Source organism: Ahaetulla prasina, chromosome 1 (assembly GCF_028640845.1).
Source record: "Ahaetulla prasina isolate Xishuangbanna chromosome 1, ASM2864084v1, whole genome shotgun sequence".
In the NCBI taxonomy this organism is placed as follows: Eukaryota; Metazoa; Chordata; class Lepidosauria; order Squamata; family Colubridae; genus Ahaetulla; species Ahaetulla prasina.
In genome coordinates, this window is record NC_080539.1 from 253,957,579 (window position 1) to 253,977,028 (window position 19,450).

The following is a 19,450-nucleotide window of genomic DNA, read 5'->3' on the forward strand; positions in this document are numbered from 1 at the left end:
TTTGAAGCATCTGATATTTGAAATTTGGAGAAAGGGAAGATTCTCCCTCTCCCTCTTCCTGACATTGGCTGGTAAATTGCATTGTTTTCCGCCCATTTAGCTTGGCTGACCACCAAGATTAGCTAAGAGATAGTTGTGTCATGTCATGCACCACTCCCATTCCCCATGGAAGTGAGTTAAATGGTTCCATGTGCTGCAGGAGGGAACATATTAGAAATGCCCTAATACCCCTCAGCTGTTATGATTCTAAACCAGCATTTTCTTGAAGGTTGGACTTCAACTTCCAGAATTCCAGCAATGATCATATTGGCTGGGGAATTCTGGGAGTTGAACTCCACTCCTCTCAGAGTTGCCTAGGCAAGGAAACACTTTTCTAAACAGAAAAGCCTGCAGTTCTTTGACGTCAAAAGCAAAAGGGGGACACCTGGGGAGATGCACACAGCATGTCTACAAATCTGTTTGGTGTACAGTACTGTAAACAGATCTCAGGAAAAGACATAGCAACTGCTCTAAGGAAGTAAAAGCAGGTGCTACTCAAGTATCCTGCCTAGTCTTGAATTTAAAAACTGAACATACCCAATAAATAAAGGTGTTTTAACTGAATGATAATAAACTGCTTCTTTTTTTTCCTGTTAGTGTATCAAGGGAATGGAAACAAGCCAGGAAATTCTGTGGAGCTGAATAGTAAGTGTTAAAATAGCCCACTAAGCAAACCCAAAGGTTCAGCTTCCAATGTTCAACGAGAAAGAATAAGTTAACAAAAGAGTTCCAGAGATGAGCCTGTTTTCCTTCACAAGGCATAATCATTTATCAGGCCTAAAAATGGAAGGCAAAGCTTCAGCCTCATTAACAGCTAGCAGAGGAAACACAGCATGGATGTTTTATTGGCAAAAGCGAGAATTAACACCAGTCCAGACACAAGGTGTAGAGATAAATTGGGAGAATCGGAAGTGGGAGTTTAGGCAGGTCCAGTCCCTTGTTGCATCCGTTTCATCAGTTCTTCATCCTGCATTGAGAGTTCTGTCAGTTTCTTGCCCATCCGCTCATGAATGTCCAAATACTTGGAGACACAGCGATCCAGGCACACGGATTCCCCTTTTGACAGTTCAGCTTCTTTGTAGTGTGGAGGAACACATTTACGATGGCAGGCATTGGTCATTCTGTGATTGTGCAAGAACAAAAGAACTTGAGAAAACAGGTGATTCTTCAGAGTTCAACATGTGCTTTTCATTCTGACAACATAAAACGTCTGAAGACCATCATGCCCACAACTCTAATGGTATCTAAAACATGATATTTCCTGTAAGAGTTTAATTAATCTCTGATGCAGCTTTGGTTTCTTTAGGATAAAAATTACAGAATGAGCCCTTTTTGGTCTACAAATAGTCTAGACCAGGGGTCTGCAAACTTGGCTCTTTTAAGACTTGTGGACTTCAACTCCCAGAGTTCCTCAGCCAGCTTTGCTGCCTGAGGAACTCTGGGAGTTGAAGTCCACAAGTCTTAAAAGAGCCAAGTTTGCAGACCCCTGGTCTAGACTATACTTTTGGATTCAATACTGAATTCAATACTGAATTTTGTATATTGGACATTGCAGATTCAAAGCACTCTGAGTGACTTTTAACCACATTTTAATATTCTAATCCAGATGACACTATGATGGAATGAGTAGCAGCACTTCATTCAGAAATCCATATTTTGCCTCAGTAGCTGAATTACGGTAGGTTTCTTATTCTAGTAACAATTCTTCAAATGTTTCTCTGCCACCAGTGCCATCTTCTTTTAGCTACCATTCTGATGAAAAAGCATAATCGAGTCAGTCAGACACTTCCAGTTACAAGTTGTAAAACAGACCATGAATTACTCCTATTCAAATGGATTAAACTTAGAAAATCAAAGAAAAAAGGAGTATTAGTAAAATATGACCGAGAGGGCTATATAGTTGAAACACAAGGTACAGATTAGTATTCTTAAATTATGCAAAACTAAACCTGACAAGGTATGTAAGAAGAGATCCTATGGAAATCAAAGCAAAAACAAATAAGCAACCAAACCAAAAAACCCCAAATTTTACCAAGTAAAAGATTCAAGTGTCTTTCAGAATAAGCTGTCATGATAGCTGAGGAAAGATCAAAGAAAGGAAATAAGGATGTATGAAGACTGGACACAGACATTCAATATCAAAAAAGGCACAAAAAGTTAAGGTTGTGAATAAATAGGGGCAAGTATCAAGAAAAAGAAAAGTAGCAAGAAAAAAAATCAGAAGTCAAGGGAAATTTTTCAGCTATGGTAAAATATTCAACAAAAAACATAGAAAATATCTGAATGGGCAAATGAGATTCAAGGAAGATGAAAAGACTACACTTGGATCGTTTACAAAAGAGATTGTAAATTGACAAAGACATTTGAAGGGAGAGAGAATATATTTAGGAACTAGCTCAACAAGAACGTGACCCGATAGAATAGCTTCAAACGGGAATACATCAAATGCAGATGAAATGCCCACTGAATCCTTTAAAGCTGCAGGAAAAGAGATAGTTAATGCTAACATCTCTACATGAGGCTTAGACAGTTGAAAACAAAGTGTATGTACCTATATGGGGCTGAAAACCTGGGATATACAAAACTTCACAAAAATTACTGAAATCCCACAAGCTAATAAATAAATATTTACTTAACTTTTTAAAAAAGGAGCCATATAGGTAGTCCTTGATCTACGACCACAATCAAGCCGCCAAATTTCCATTGCTAAGCAAGACAGTTGTTAAGTGAGTTTTGCCCCATTTTACAACCTTTCTTGCCATAACTGTTAAGTGAATCACTACAGATGTTGAGTTAATAACATACTTGTTAAGTGAATCTGGCTTCCCCATTGACCATTATTGTCAGAGGGTCACAAAAGGGGTTCACATGACCCTGGGACATTCCAACCATCATAAATACATGCCAGTTGCCAAGCGACTGAATTTTCATTACATGAACACAGGGATGCCACAACCGTCGTACGTGTGAAAAACAGCTATAAATTACTTTTTTGGTACTGCTGTAACTAAATTTAGTGATGTCACTAAATGAATGGTTGTAAGTTGAGGATTACCTATACATGGAAAGAAAAATGCCAAATAAAAAAAAGTTTCTTTAAAAAAATAGAGATATGCAAAATATTTCATTGTTAAGTGTTTCAAGCATGAAATTTCATGAAATGTCCTCCTTTAAGGGCAAAATTACTGTTTTGGATTGGAAATGTTCTCCAAAATGCTTGAAGGAATCCATTCCATGCTCAAGACAGGAAATATTGTGAAATTTTCAGAATGAAAAAAAATCCAAATGAAGTATTTTGCACAAATTCAGCAGAGACCCAATCAGGTAGTGTAGCGAGCATAAGAAAAATGGAGACAGTATGAGAATTACAAGAGGAGTATGTCAGAACATGGAATATATTGATTCATATTAATGAATATTAATGATTCATATTAATGAATCAGAATACTTGAGTCAGTTGAGTAATCTTTACAATGAATGAGAAGCTATCATAAGGAAGTTTAAAATAGGAGAAGTGAGACAAGGAAGCATGTTGTCATCATATCTGTTTACCTCGTTCAGCAAATATGTCACATAAAAAGCAGAACTGAAACAATTAGCAACTGAAATTAAAACTGTGACCAACAGCAATAATTTGAATGTGCGATCGAGTTGTACATTGCTTTGGATTCTAAAATAAATACATTAAAAATACTTTAATTCCTTAAATGAGAACACAAGGAAAAACATATTTTTGCTTCCAGTTCCAAAGTAATACACAGTCCTAACATGCAGCCATATCACTTTATTAGCTGCAAGTAAGACTTAAGATAGTGGAAAAACATGAAAGAAAAACTCTGGATGAATGTTAAGGGGGCCTAAATAATTGTGAACATCACAAAATGGCAAAAGCAGAAAATGAAGAACTTAGAAATCAAATAGCCTTTTTCCTTTTCCTTTGTGCTGCTATTAATTTTGTCTTTTTTCTTTAATCTCTAAAAACAATAATAAATAACACACCAGTGGTGACCTTTGTATTAAGCATTTTATTAAGTTTCAAACAGAAACCTTTATCATGTCGTTTGATGTATCTTGCTGTAATACATGCCAGTTGCCAAGCGCTCGAATTTGAATCATGTGACCCTATGGATGCTACAATGGTCTTAAGTGTGAAAAACGGTCATAAGTCATTTTTTCAGTGCCATTGTAAGTTTGAACGGTCACTAAATGGATGGTTGTTATATCGAGGACAACCTGTATTCAAATAATACAATGTATTAGTTAGGTTTACAATAATGCAGTAATACAAATTATAGATGATTTTTTTTTAAAAAATAATGCCAACTTATATTTAGTCAACATACAGCTTGCAGCAAAAAACGTAATGCAATCATCAGTTTCATTTTGCAGGGCTTCAGAACAAATATGGATGGATACTGCACTCAGGAAAGAAAACCTAAGACTATTCTTAGAAAGAAATTGCAAATTTAAAAACCATCATGGAGGATTTCAATAACAACAAATGTCAGCATAGTTAAAGCAATGATAGGGTAGTTAAAAAAAACTGGACAAGAAAAAATGAGAGAAAGAAGATGGATACCTTCAGATTATGGCTTTGAAATGGTTACTAAAAACACCATGGAATACAAGGGTCATTGGTCAATTAGTCCTGGACCAAATAATGATTGGCACTTCCCCTGGATGATAAGCAGCAAAAGATACAGATGGCCTTGGTATCTTCTGAGATTTTTAATGAGGCGCATCAGCTTGGGTTTTTATATGACCGTTGATATTTTTAATTTTTTAATTGGCCGAGAGTTTCAATGCATAGATAGGCAACCTTATGAAGTTGATTGAGCTTAAATGGACTCCAGAGGATGGTAGAGGATAGGAAGGCGTGGAGGAATGTTGTCCATGGGTTGGACACGACTTTGCAACTAACAACAAAATAAAATTGATTAATACAGTAATCCTCTGCTTACGATGACAATTGAGCCCCAAATTTCTATTACTCAGTGAGACAGTTGTTAATTGAGTTTTCCCCATTTTATGACCTTTCTTGCCACAGTTGTTAAGCGAATCACTGCAACTGTTATATTAGTAACACGGTTGTTAAGTGAATCCGGTTTCCCCATTGGCTTTGCTTGTCAGAAGGTCGCAAAGGGTCATCACATGATGACCGGGATGCTGCAACCATCATAAATATGAGTCAGTTGCCAAGCGTCTCAATTTTGGTCATGTGACCATGGGGATGTTGCAATGGTTGTGTGAAAAATGGTCATAAGTCGCTTTTTTTCAGTGCCGCTATAACTTTGAATGGTCACCAAAGTAACTGTTGTATGTCGAGGACTAGGTGTAAACAGAAATAAAGAATTGAATAAGCAGATACTTACATACTTTGGGGATATGATGCAAGTAGTGGATAATGTTTGGCATATTTAGGGGAAAAGATATAGGTGGATGGGATTGAGGGGAGCCAACACATCTTATTAGATTTAGACTTCCAAGACATCCTTTCTTACTTGTCCCTTTCCCATATAACTGTTACTGCCAGTGTGTGCCAGTTCCAGTTCCTTTTATTTGCATGTTTGTTTTTCATGTTTTATGGTTTTTTTAATGTTTCCACAGATTCCTGAATGTCTGCTTAGTTTGCAGATATAAATATACATATGTTTATACATTTCTCAAAAAATAAGAAGCCTGTGTCAGCATATAAAAAGCCTATTCGTATGAAAGGTCAATGGAAACCAGGAAATTAAAGAATATGCAAAAACAAGCAAAATGGGGAAATCTTACATTTTTGTATTTATTAATCAATGACAGTGACTAGAGATAAGTAGTTGTAATGGAACAGGTGGATGACTTTGGGGAACGAGGAGAAAAGATGCTACCTAGGAAACAATAAGAGAAGAGAAGCAGGAGCCCCCTGTGGCTTAACAATCAAAGAAAGAAAATTGGGAAGAACCTGCTCTAAAATATCCAGCAATTAAAAGTGATGGTGGAAAGTTTGTACTTTCAGACTTTCAAGTTTGTTAATTCATTCATTTTGTTCTGTTTCCTATCAATCCTAGCAAAATCATCAATTTTGCAAAACTGAAAGTACTGTACAAAATTCCAGCCCCCACTTTTAACTACCGTATATACTCGAATATAAGCCGATCCGAGTATAAGCCGAGGTCCCCAATTTTACCCAAAAAAAACTGGGGTAAACTGGGGACTCGAGTATAAGCCGAGGGTGGGAAATGAGGCAGCTACCGGTCGGGGAAACCCTCCCTCCCTCAGCCGAGAAGGCTGGCGGCTCCCCCGCCCCGCCCTCTCACTGCACCGGCAGGGCTTCCCCGCGCTAATGCAAAAGCCCGCCAAGTTTGCGCCATCCGGTATAATGTGAAAAAAAGAAGAAAAAAAAAAACTCGAGTATAAGCCGTATATACTCGAGTATAAGCCGAGGGGACGTTTTTCAGCACAAAAAACGTGCTGAAAAACTCGGCTTATACTCGAGTATATACGGTACTTGAACCAAAATTGGCAGAGATTGATGACCATTCACTGACTTTCGGCCAGCAATCTCTTTTTGGATATAAAGAGAGATTGTGAGATTGCCATCTGCAGTTGGGGCAGGTGCTTCTTGAGAATAGACTGCAAGAACTGAGGTTTTTGCACTTGACTCGTGAATTGGGTGGCTGGGATTTCAAGTAAACTCATAGCCTTAACACAGCCCATATGGACACAAAGTTTGCACAAGCTTACTTTCTTTAAAAAAAATTTGGATGGAATTAATTTTGAAATATTTTTTTGGGTAAAAGTAAATGAATAAATTGAATTTGAATAAATTGGAGACCAGAGGTGGAACTGATAGTTGGAAAAAAAGTCATAGAACTTTATTGTTGCATCCGATAACTACAACAGATAACTCCTCATTAGTATAGTGGTAAGTATCCCCGCCAGTCACACAGGAGACCTGGGTTCGATTCCCCAACAGGGAGTCTTCAATGCTTCTAGGTTTTTGTGGTCTGTCCACACCTCGAAGGGGATTTTACTGTCCTCCAGGAATTGCCCCCAAGTAAGGAGGGCCCAACAGACTGCATAGGCTTCCTTCTCCCAAACAGCCCATCATCTCTCAGTCTCAGGAGCTTGCGGGAGGGTAAGCACATGGCTGTAATTCTCCCTTTGCATTTTACTGAAGGAGCACTGCCCCCACGGCCACATCACTGGCATCCACTTGTATTACAAAGGGCTCATCTTGGTCAGGGTGTTTTAGGACGGCAGAAAAGAGACGTTTGAGCTTCTCGAATGCGGCTTGGCACTCCAGTCACCAGGTTAGGGGTTGGCTGAGCCTGGGTTTAGCTTCCCCTTTTGTTTTCAACACGTTTGTGATCGGTAGGCCTATTTGAGCAAACATGGGGATGAACTGACAATGCAAGTTAGCTAAACTGAGGGAAATTTTAGTTGTCTACGTGTTCACGGAGGCTCCCACACTAGGATCGCTCGACCTTCCCAGAGTCCATCTTTATGCCATTTGGTAGCCTAGGAAGTCCAAGCTGGTCTTATAGAAATCACATTTGGACATGTATGCCCAAAGAGGAAAACATTTAGCAAAATCTATGAGAGAAGAATGGTTGGTAAAGGTGATTGGAACCTGCTGAGATAGCCAAATTCCCCAAGGAGAGAAAAGCCACTATCCATGTTAATTGCTGATTAAAAACCCCTTACGGATTTATTGCAGAAAATAGAAAAAAAATGAACTTATGATTTGTGGCTTTGATGATTAGATAGGATCGATCAGGGGTGTCAAACTCAATTTTATTGAGGGCTGCATCAGGGTTGTGTTTGATCTGGGGGTGGGGGGGCAGGATGGGCGTGGCCGGGATGGGCATGGCCAGCTTGATATCACTCATGTCAGGGGTGTCTGTGGTGGCCCGAGCGCTCTGCCAGCGAAAATGGGCTCCTAAGCCCCATTTTCGGCTACGATGGCATCCTGTAACCCTCTGCCAGTGAAAACGGAGCTTGGGAGGGCTGCCTGCTGGGCCAGTACTTTGCTACTTCCAGGGTGGCCTTGCGGGCCAGATCTAAGAACCCCGGGGCCTTGAGTTTAACACCCCTGAGATAGATGATAGAAAGAAGGCAGACATTTTGTAACTTTAGAGGACGAAGGACATTTATAATTGTACTTATACAGTAACTGGCATAAAGAAGTTTGGAAGCCACTTATACTAATATTAAATAAAAAAACAGTGATAATAAATACACAGCTATATTAACACAAAAAGTACTTTAGATATCATATTATTTATCCCAAATTCAATAACCAGTTAACACTGAGTCATTCGTTACTCAACTATCTTCACTAATTACAGGTTCAACTTTAAGTTTTCTTTCTATAATTTTACCTCTAACAACCATTTGAGCATTAATAGCACTCTATCATAAATATCTAATCAATAGTTCCCAAACAGTGGGCCACAGACTCCTGGAAAACTGCAGAGTCATTACAAGGGGCCCACAATACACATGAAACCTTTTTAAAAAAAACCTTACACAGTTTTGTTTTGTTTTTTGCTGGAAGAGATATTGACAAAAAAGTCAACTTCACTGCTTGGATTGAAGTGGAAGGGAGCAAAATACTAGGCTGCTCTAAGAGGAGACTAAAAAAAATAACAGCAGCCATTTTGTCTGATCCCTTCTTTTTTTCCTGGGTAATGCTACTATTTCTCTTCCTTCCAGCGTGCAAGTCTTTCTGCTATTGCCACACTCAATGCATCATAGCTGCAAATTGCCCATAAATGCTCTTGCCCCATACTAGTGATATTACTATACCTATACTCCCCCTCCACTTTCTTTGTCTCCCAGAGCTATCCAGTTATCTCACCAGGCTTCTTAGGTATTTCACCTGCTCCAGTTTATCTATTTATACTTCATATTTCTAAACCCCCCCATCTCCTGCAAAGAGGGGTTCAGGACAGTGTACAATATAATACAACCAATAAAACAACATAGAAATTAAATTATATGACTATGAAACATCAAAAGATTAGAAAAAGTTCCTTCTTATATTTTCCTTCTCTCATAATTTGCAGCCTCATTCTCTGGTACTATGTTATGCTTCGTCATTTGACTTACCACCAGAGCTACAGAAGTAGAGGAGCCCACACCTTCTCAGTCATATCACCAGCATCTCTACAACTAAAAGCTCCTAAGTCTGTCCAGTCACCTGAGTGACAAACATGGAGGTCTCACTAAGCTCCAGCATTTCATGCACTGGCCACCATTGCCTAGCAGAAAACAGCTTCCATGATCAAAGTTCAAAGACAATTGGAGTTTCCTTATAAGGATATAAATAGGTTTTGCCATTTTAGCATCAACTTGGCAAACTGCAGATACCTATGACTATATTCCAATGGTGTAGTCCAAAATGAATGAATGAGATAATAACTGTTAGTTTTTTCATGGGGTTAAAAAACTAAAATAGCTTTAAAAAAACTTGAACTTATAAATGTTAATACCTGTTGTACATATCAGCCATCATCTCCACTTCCAGCTCTGCTGCCAGCTGCTGAGCCCGCAGAGGATCCATCTCAATCTCAAGTAAATGGCTTTTTTATAGCTGGAGAACACAAATATTAGAAGCTAGTAATTCTATCACCATAAAAATATATTCACGCACATTGACTAACTCAATAAAATTGTACATGCTCGGTATTTTAGAAACCTCTTTTGATAACCTAATACTATTTGTAATCTGGCTAATAAAATGTGAGAGTGCATCAATCACTTCAAGTCCTATTTGCCACTTTAACAATCAGTGTCATGGCAAGGAAAAAAAAACCACTATGTCAACTCTTGAAGCAAAAAAGCCTCAATGAGGAAGGGAGAAGCATAAGATGGCAATTACTTGGATAGAAATTAAATTTAACTTGTACACATTGTAATCTTGTATTTTGTATTTTAAATGTATGTCACATAGTATGCTTTTCCCCCCCTTTATTTATTTATTTTGTCACAACATCATATAAAAAGATTATATAGTATATAAACATATATATGACTAAATATTAGGAGGTATAAGCATATATATATAAGCATGTATATATATAAGCATGTATATATATAAGCATATATATATATATATATATATATATATATATATATATATATATATATATATATATATATATATATAAGCATATATATATATAAGCATATATATATATAAGCATATATATATATAAGCATATATATATATATAAGCATATATATATAGGTCTTTGGTTGTTTGGGTTTTCTCCCGTGTAAAATTGGAAGTGTCTTGGCGACGTTTCGACGAAGTCTCATTCGTCATCTTCAGGCTTCAGCTTCGTGCTTCTGGGAGCAATGTGTGACTGCAGCTGTTTCTTCCTTTTTAACTGCTAGTGGGGGTTTGAACTAATTGGGTGAGAGCTTGGCTATGCTCTGATTGGATAGGGGTTTTTTTGTGCTCTGATTGGCTGGGGGTGTGTCCTGTTTGGGTGGGGGCTTGGTTGTGCTCAGATTAATCTCAAATCCCCCTGCAACTCAAATTAATCTGAGCACAACCAAGCCCCCACCCAAACAGGACACACTCCCAGCCAATCAGAGCACAAAAAAACCCCTATCCAATCAGAGCATAGCCAAGCTCCCACCCAATTAGTTCAAACCCCCACTAGCAGTTAAAAAGGAAGAAACAGCTGCAGTCACACATTGCTCCCAGAAGCACGAAGCTGAAGCCTGAAGATGACGAATGAGACTTCGTCGAAACGTTGCCAAGACACTTCCAATTTTACGCGGGAGAAAACCCGAATAACCAAAGACCTACATATATATATATATATATATATATATAGGAAGAAGAAAAGAAAAACAATAGGACAGGAACGGTAGGCACATTTGTGCGCTTAGGCACGCCCCTTATGGTCCTCTTAGGAATGGGGTGAGGTCAATAGTAGAAAGTTTTTGGTTAAAGCTTTTAGGATTATGGGAAGAGACCACAGAGTCAGGTAAAGTATTCCAAGCACTGATGATTCTGTTACAGAAGTCATATTTTCTGCAATCTAGATTAAAGCGGTTGACATTAAGTTTAAATCTATTGGTTGCTCTTGTATTATTGCAATTAAAGCTGAAGTAGGAAGGACATTACAATAGATGATTCTATGAGTTAAACTTAAGTCTTGTCGAAGGCGATGGAGTTCCAAGTTTTCTAAGCCTAGGATTTCAAGTCTGGTGGGATAAGGTATTTTGTTGTTTTCAGAGGAGTGAAGAACTCTTCTTGTAAAATATTTCTGGACACGTTCAATTGTATTGATGTCAGAGATGTGGTGAGGGTTCCAAACAGGCGAGCTGTATTCTAGAATTGGTCTAGCAAATGTTTTATATGCTCTGGTTAGTAGTGTAGTGTTTTTGGAAAAGAAGCTACACAAGATTAGGTTTACAACTCTTAGAGCCTTTTTTGCTATGTAGTTACAGTGGGCTTTGGCATTTAGATCATTTGACATGAAAACTCCAAGGTCTTTAACGGGGTGGGGGTCATCTGTAAGGTAATGTCCATCAAGTATGTACTTAGTGTTTGGGTTCTTTTTTCCAATATGTAAGACTGAGCATTTGCTGATTGAGATTTGGAGTTGCCAAGCTTTAGACCAAGTGGTTAGATGATCAAGGTCTTTTTGGATAATAGATGCATTGTCTGTGGTGTTAAATAGTTTGACATCGTCAGCAAAGAGAACACAATTACTTGCGATATGGTCACAAAGATCATTAATGTATAGTATGAAGAGTGTTGGTCCAAGGACGCTGCCTTGAGGAACGCCACTCTTGACAGGAACAGGATTTGATAGAGCATTGCCAATTTTGACCACTTGTTGTCTGTTAGATAGAAAAGCAGATATCCATTTGTGAAGGGGTCCTGAAATGCCATAGGATTTTAGTTTTAGGAGAAGTTTATCGTGTACTACTGAGTCAAAAGCTTTGCAGAAGTCTATGTAGATTGCATCTATTGTTTTGCCTTGATCAAGATTTATTTTATTTTAATCGTGATGCTAAACAAACTTGATAGGAAGAAGGGCTTTCTCTCTTAATCTTCAACACACTTTTGCTATATTGGGAAAAAATAAATTAAAAAAAAAAGACGGATCTCAAAGATTTTTCGCACAGAGTGAGCTACTTTGGCGGCTATTGCTGGCGATGATGGAGGGAGGCGCGTCTTTTTACTAGCTTCCCTAATGCAGAGGTCTCCAACCTGGGCAACTTTCAGCCTGGCGGACTTCAACTCTCAGAAACCCCCAGCCAGCTTTGTTGGCTGTGTGATTCTGAGAGTTGAAATCCGCCAGGCTGAAAGTTGCCCAGGTTAGAGACCCCTGCCCTAATGAAAGTGAGCAAACCTATTGGTGTTTCCTACCCTATCTTCCCCTTTTTTTTTCAGTCCCTGTGCCTGCAGCCTCACCTCCACCAAAAAGACCCCGCTCCATCCTTTTTCTGCCTCTCCAATAAACTTTACTATAAACACCTCAACAGCCTTTCCCGCTTTCATCGCTATCAAAACTCACCTTCGGCCCAGGTACCAACCGGAAGCACGAGGAAGCAGCACTTCCGCCAGTGTGCCTTTGGTTTCATTCCCTTCGCGGATACCATAGAAACTTTCCGGACGGAATTTTGCCTTCTCTAGGCAGCCGGAGAAGTTCTCGAATTACCTCAGTCCAATACAGTAAGGATTTTGACATCACGTGCCAGGCGCAGAGCTACTGCGCAGCTGCAACATGACGGAAGCGGATTATTTCTATTTCAAACCATAGAGAGGAGGGAGCCGCGAGGAGATGTTTGAGATATGGTAGCTAGAGCGGTGGATCGCAGCTACCTGAATTCACAGCCGGCATGGCTTCTAGCTGGGGAATTTTGGGGGTTGTAGTCCAAGAGGTCCAAGAAGGTTGTCCTGATGTTCCGGAGCATCGTAGGGAAGAGAGCAAGACAGGACGATTGCGTGTTGTTGGTTTTTAACTGAGAGAAGGGCAAGATAAACTAGGACTGCTGTTTTTTTATCAATGAACCTTTGCACGAGACGTGGTCGCATTTGCAGCAGGCGCTGATGATTCACTGTACCTAAGGCTTTTTCAACACCACATTTCCGAGTTTGAGCGAAAGACGGAACTAATCAACCTGTCCGGGTTTCTCAGAGCATATATGCAGAGAAAATGCAGTTTCCAGTCTAAGGGAAATAACGCTTGCACTTTATCCCACTTTATCCTACCTTTGCACAGTTAACAAGCCATCCCGAAGGAAAATAAGCATGTAATCTACAAAGATAAAATTTATAGACTTCGTTGTCAGTTTGAATGTACACTAATCGGCATACATTAAAATGAAATTTCGTTGCATACAGCTCTCAAAGGGTCACCACCTCCAATATGCACTACATAAACATTATTGTTACCTTATTTTATCCCACTTTTTAATGTGCATATATATATGGAGAGAGAAATCAACTAAAGATGTGAATTACCTTCTAGCACTTTTGGAATATGCCTGTAGAAACACATATATACAATAGATGGTGATATGTCAACAATCTTAAAGGCTTTTTGAAAAGCTAAATATCTCCAAATCCCTCAAGGCTCTTAAGTAAATTTAGAGATCATTGGATAAGAGAATCTATCTCTATAATTACATAATCTATAAAAATCAGAAAACTATGTAAAAATCGGAAAACTCTGTAAAAAAATAAACAAGACAGTTTGCTCAGTGGAGACAAATAAGAACTGAAGTCCCATCAAGAATGTATTTTGGGATCAGTATTTTTTTAAACATAAATCACCTTGACTTAAGGGTAACAGCAAGTCAGCCAAGTTTACAGTTGATCCTAGTTGATAGTTATTCAGGGAGATGTTTTTGAGCTGAGGTAAGACCATCATCTACCAGGGATACTTTAACATGAATTCCTGTATAATTCGGATACTACAGATCCAGGCTCAGTAACCCTAGAAAAATCCTAGTTGTTACATAATAATGTTGGGATACTGTTAACAATGTATTTTCTAAAAAGGAACTGCATTAGTTAACCTGAATACAACAAAGCAATGCACTTTTTCTATTCTGTGGGTTTTAAAAAATGTAGTTGAAAGAACTATTCAACTCACTGAGTCTAGTGAGTGTCTAGTGAATAACACTTCTTCCTAGTGTTATTTTCACACTGGCAGGGTTTGCTAATTTATCTTATTGGGTCTACTTCTATATAAACATGCACAGAATACTAGATTTCAATCTTTCTATTTTTTTCACCTAGTTTTATAGCTTGTGTTACTCTCTTCTCCTTGGGCAAGTTTGTCATCCAAAGATAACTGAAAATTTAATATGATTAGGGACTGATAGTTGTACTGAATATATTTTTTGGTTTGAGAAAAAAGAGATTGTAAGTTGACAACTTTGGAAACTGAGAATCATCTAAATCCTTTCCATCTGTCTCATCAAATATAAAGCCAACATTTTGGTCTCCTTCAGATTCTTGGCAGCATGCCCATCATTATGCCTCCCTAACAAAACCCCATGGTGCATAGTGATAGTGATAGTCCCCTAAGCAAATATTTTATTACACTCTAATACAGAGAGTGACAGGTATTAGTCATGGAATATGCAATAAAATATGATAAGGTGTTTGTTGATATTGGGCCAAAAAAGAATGAGATCAAGCACGGGCAGCAACACTTATTTTTCAAAATGTTACATATTTGCATTTATTACTCTTTGGGATGTTGATGACATTTATTATACCAGCAGTCCCAAACATTTCTGGCACTAGGGACCAGTTTCGTGTCCCTCGTGTCAGGGACAATTCGTGGAAAACAATTTTTCCACAGACTGGGAATGGGGGTGGGGGGAGTGTAGAAATCCCATGCACGCGCAGAGGAAACTTCACTCGCTCATCCACTGCTTGCACAGCCCAGTTCCTAAAAGATCATGGACTGGTATGGGTCTATGGCTTAGGAGTTGGGGATCCCTTTATTATGCCACTCCTAAATATTTTCATAATACCCTTTCTGGCCTTCATAGAAAGGCATTCTCAGTGGCAAGATTTTAAAGTTATGAAAGGAAAATGAAGAATATCCCTTACTAGTAGAAATGCATATACAAGTATCGCAGCAGCTTGTATTTTGTGAAATTGCCCATTATACTTTATCTGCATGCAAAAATAATTTCTGTCTTTATTATTAAAAACATGGGATGACCCCAGTCAGAAATTTTAAATTGTTTACTGAAGAATCTGGCTAGCAAAATCTTTGCAAAAGTTGTAAAAACTTCCCTGTTGCAATCATCAGAAAGCATTGCTTCTATGTTAAGCAAAAGCAAAAAAGCTTTTGATAAAACATGATACATTTATTTTGTAATGGTTTTTCACCCTTGATAATTTGCTTTCAGATACCTTGTTCTAAGATTTATATTGAATTTTTCTGTGACCACATAGCAAACAAACAAAATGTACTGATATATCTGAAATGCTGCAGGAAACTATTCATGTTGCTATAGTATACCACCTGCATGGACTAAGCTGCTCAAATCCTGTCTTTGGTGAACTCTTTCCTTAGATCTAATCTTAGGATAATAACTTCCCTGGATACAAATATCATCCAGAGCTAATGCCAGCCAAGGAAGGGGGTTCCAACATTTCTGGAACTTAAACCTATGCCCCAGACTGATAGCTTTGTAAATTATGTCTTGAGACAAGAACGAATTTTGGTTCATTTTGTGAAGGGCTATTTCTGTCCTTTTGTCCTCTGATCGTGCAAGGAAGCAACCTAGAGGGACAGATTGTCTGCCTGATTATTTTCTGAGACTAGATGATTTCCCGACTTTTGAGTTTACTGTAGGTCAGTGCTGAATGAAATTTGATTTGCCTTGTGTCTGATTAACTTCTGCAGTGGCAACTGATGTAAGCAGACACTTCATTGGTACTGTTCAGAAGCTTTAAAACATCAGATAGTCTCTTTAAAAGTAGGCCACAAGAAGTTTGGAGACACAAAGAATCAATTGGTCAGATAATTGATCATTCAGGTTGCAATGTGGGATGAGCTTGAGCAACCCATATGGCTTGTTCTCTTTCTATATTCTGTATTTTGATTGGCATATACAATGATACCACATCAGGCGGGGTGGGGGGTGTTAAGGATAGAGCCATAGCTCCCTCCATAGCTCAAGAGAGGACCTGTTTTGCAAGGAGAAGATTCTAAATTCTATTCCTGACACAAACAGAGCAAATGAACTCTATGGACAGGTGTTAGTTAATAGTCCTTGGGCAAAGATGCTGCCATTTCTGGGCTGAGCTGGATTAATGGAGAAGTAGCTTGACCTGATGTAAAAATGTCTCTGTGAGTTGCAACTAGAATGTAAGTTTCTTGAATCCAAATAAGTAAAAATACTCATAAACACATGCTAGTTTATAATGCTTGGACTATGCAATCTTAAATTAGCTCAACAAGACTAAGATTTTGTTATGACCAAACTCTGCTTGTCTGTCAGTTAGATACTACTTTTCCTCTATGAGCAAAAAAATATTTATAGAGGAATGTTTATGTTTTATGCTTAGAATAGCAATCCTTGGACTGAGAGAATATAAACTGGTCCAAAGTAATCCAGTGAATTTCCATGTCTGAGAGTAGACTTGGTTCTTCCTACTGCTAGTACATCATACTAACACATAGTATTGTGGTCACTACTTGGTACTTGGCACTCCAATTAAGTATATTTAGTTCATTTCCATTGTTCTCCTTTATATCCATTTTTCCCTCCAGTTCAATCATGTTTAATTCTTGATGACTGCCTGGAATTTCCTGCAGTTTTCCTGACAATTTTTTTTCAGAACTGATTTGCCATTGTCCCCATTTTCAGGCTGAGAAAAAGTGACTGGACCCAGCTGGCTTTGTGCCTAAGGCACAGAGTGGTCTTTTGAATTCTACTCTGATGTCTTAACCACTACATCAAGCTGGCTCTCATCCTATTATTTAGGTGTATTTATCATCTGTTAATTGATAACAAACTGTAATGCATCTAACAAAAAGGGACTCTCACGTTTGATGTTCATTCATTATAAAATGTGTACTCTCCAATATTCTGCAACAATAATTTCTGGGTTTTGTTTTTCTCCTTAAGATTGAAATATTATTGTATAGTATATGCAACAACTATATGCTCCCAGAGCAGTGGGTCAACAACATCTGGACAGCAGGTAGGGTGGTATGGCCCAAAGAAGGGCAAAAAAACCCTGGCAATTATCATGGTTCAGATTTAAATTGTCTTGTTGGCTGTTAACCATGTCATAAACCTAAATGCTCTGCATGTAACAAAATATTGCAGCGGTTGCTTTCCTGGGGATATGTTTGCATCATAGACATAAAATAGTTTAATGGTTCTTCCTTCTGCCCATGGACAAACACATGAACTGGTTGGAATAGTTACTACAGTATAGGCCTTTCAGAATCATTTTTGCTGTGTTGCAAGTAATGCCAATTCATTCAAGTCAAATGCATTGACTAAAACATGGGTGCTAGCAAAGATTAATTTTACGAAACATGTCATTCAGACTATTTTAATCAAGACTAAATTTGGAAGCCCAAATGACAAATTTGTCTGTTCTTTTGCCCAACTAATTGCAGTCTGTCTGCCTGTGACTCACTGAAAGAGAAATCAATGTTTCTTGAGTTTGACCACAACTCTGGCTGGAATTGGCTCTTCATCGAGTGCTTGTATTAGGAGGGTTAGAAAATACCTTTATCATGCAGTAACTTTTACTGGCTGACATTGCTTTTATATTTAGTAAGTAATTTGATACCATCTTTGTGTATCTTGTTATATAAAGAGCAAATAAAATCATTTCTCTCTGCTGCCCATGAATCAATACAGACTTGATAAGAAGAAGCTCATCCCAAATAAGCATGTTTGTTTACTTTAGACAAAACCTGCAGTGTGAAGAAAAAAGAGAATTCCTCTTGATCATACAACAAGTTAGATAGGCTGTTGAAAACATGCTATTTCTCTAATTAGAAGACCAATTCCAAGCACCAGGTTTTTAAAAGATTTATTTCATTGGGCTTATGTCACTCCAGCCAACAACTGATTCAGTAGATGATAATCCTATCATTCTATCTTAATCTAAGTAAAGAAAATTATAATAGCAAAAGAAGTCCAAACTAATAATTTTAAAGTACTACATTGTATAGCTTTCCTATGCAAGAAATAATAACCCTGTAGAGTCATATACAGAAGGAATTTCAATCATCTCCCTGTCAAAGGTCCTTTGAAATAACCAAGTTTTAATTGCTTATATAAATTATAATAATGTTGGGGCACATCAACATGTCCAGAAGGTAGCTTAAGAAGAACAAAAGCAGTAAATCAGTGCTTAGGAAAAAGATTACCAGAACCCCCGACATGGTTTCAACCTCCAATGCGTATAATTTTTCTTTGGAGACAAAACACTAATTACAAGTGAGTATTTTTCTTCTTGTAGATTGTTAATGTAATAAACTCTTCCTATACATCTGGGCATGGCGGCTTCATAATGTATTACGTGCCTTTCTTCCAGTTGTATTCTGGTGAGGAAGCTTCTGTGTAATAAAAGTAAGGTTTGTTTTTGTCTCTGGATCACAATGCAGTTCTTGTTATTGTTCTCCATCCCTATGTCTTGTCCCTATTATAGTCTAATTTTAGGAACTAAGTCTTGTTTGGCCACAAGGCGTCAGAGTGGCTTCAGAAATAAATAAGTGGGTATAACCAACTGGACTTGTGTGACTGTCATACTGAAGAGATTAATCCCATAGTTTTCACCAGATTTTCACTGTCACCCCAGGAGCACATTATAAACTAAGTCAACCAGAGTCCTTGGCAAATCATATATTTAAACCATGAGTTCCTTTCAGCAGAGAGCTATCTCAGTTTTGTTCCCATAGCAGTGTTTACAGCAAATACTTTCTGCCAGGTTGTGAAAGATGGGAAAAAGAGTGTTGACAATATTTGTGCAACTTGCGTTGCCAGTGCAGCATAATTCTATCACAGAATTTTTCTTCTTCTTCAAGGAAACGTAACTGAAGTGATGATATTCAAAAACATATTTGCCCGAATCATAATATGAACATGTTTTTTGATATTGCATCCTTGGAAATTGCTATCTAAATGTTAAATATGATCTGTAGTCAGTATGTCCCTTAGAAGAAGGTTGAAACTCTAACCATTCCTAATAGATATTGTTCCACTGAAGCCAGTGGGAATCCATGTTGGAAGGAGATAGAATGAAGGTTAGTTTCAACAGCAAACATGCTTCGTTTTCATACTTTATATATACATCGTACTTTTTGGAGTATAAGACACACTTCCCCCTACCCCCCTAAAACTGGGTGAAAATTGTGGTCCGTCTTATATACCGAATGTTGCCGAAGCCCCACCCACC

The 19,450-nt window shown here is 38.1% G+C and overlaps 1 protein-coding gene across 1 annotated transcript; it reads right to left on the bottom strand.

The window, feature by feature from the left end:
* Nucleotides 1-862: 862 nt before the first annotated feature.
* Nucleotides 863-12,718, bottom strand: TIMM10 (translocase of inner mitochondrial membrane 10). Its single transcript, XM_058196751.1, has 3 exons — nucleotides 12,570-12,718; nucleotides 9,519-9,619; nucleotides 863-1,160 (listed from the first exon to the last, which is right to left on the bottom strand). The coding sequence occupies exons 2-3, from the start codon at nucleotides 9,587-9,589 to the stop codon at nucleotides 959-961; spliced, it is 273 nt and encodes a 90-aa protein (XP_058052734.1). The 5' UTR covers nucleotides 9,590-9,619; nucleotides 12,570-12,718; the 3' UTR covers nucleotides 863-958.
* Between the last annotated feature and the right edge of the window lie 6,732 nt (nucleotides 12,719-19,450).

What these genes read in the sequence shown, in the direction of transcription:
- TIMM10 (XM_058196751.1), bottom strand. Translation starts at nt 9,589, where the DNA reads ATGGATCCTCTGCGGGCTCAGCAGCTGGCAGCAGAGCTGGAAGTGGAG. An exon ending in ATGGCTGATATGTACAACAG is followed by an intron (nt 1,161 to 9,518) that starts GTATTAACATTT and finishes GCACAATCACAG; the next exon opens with AATGACCAATGCCTGCCATC.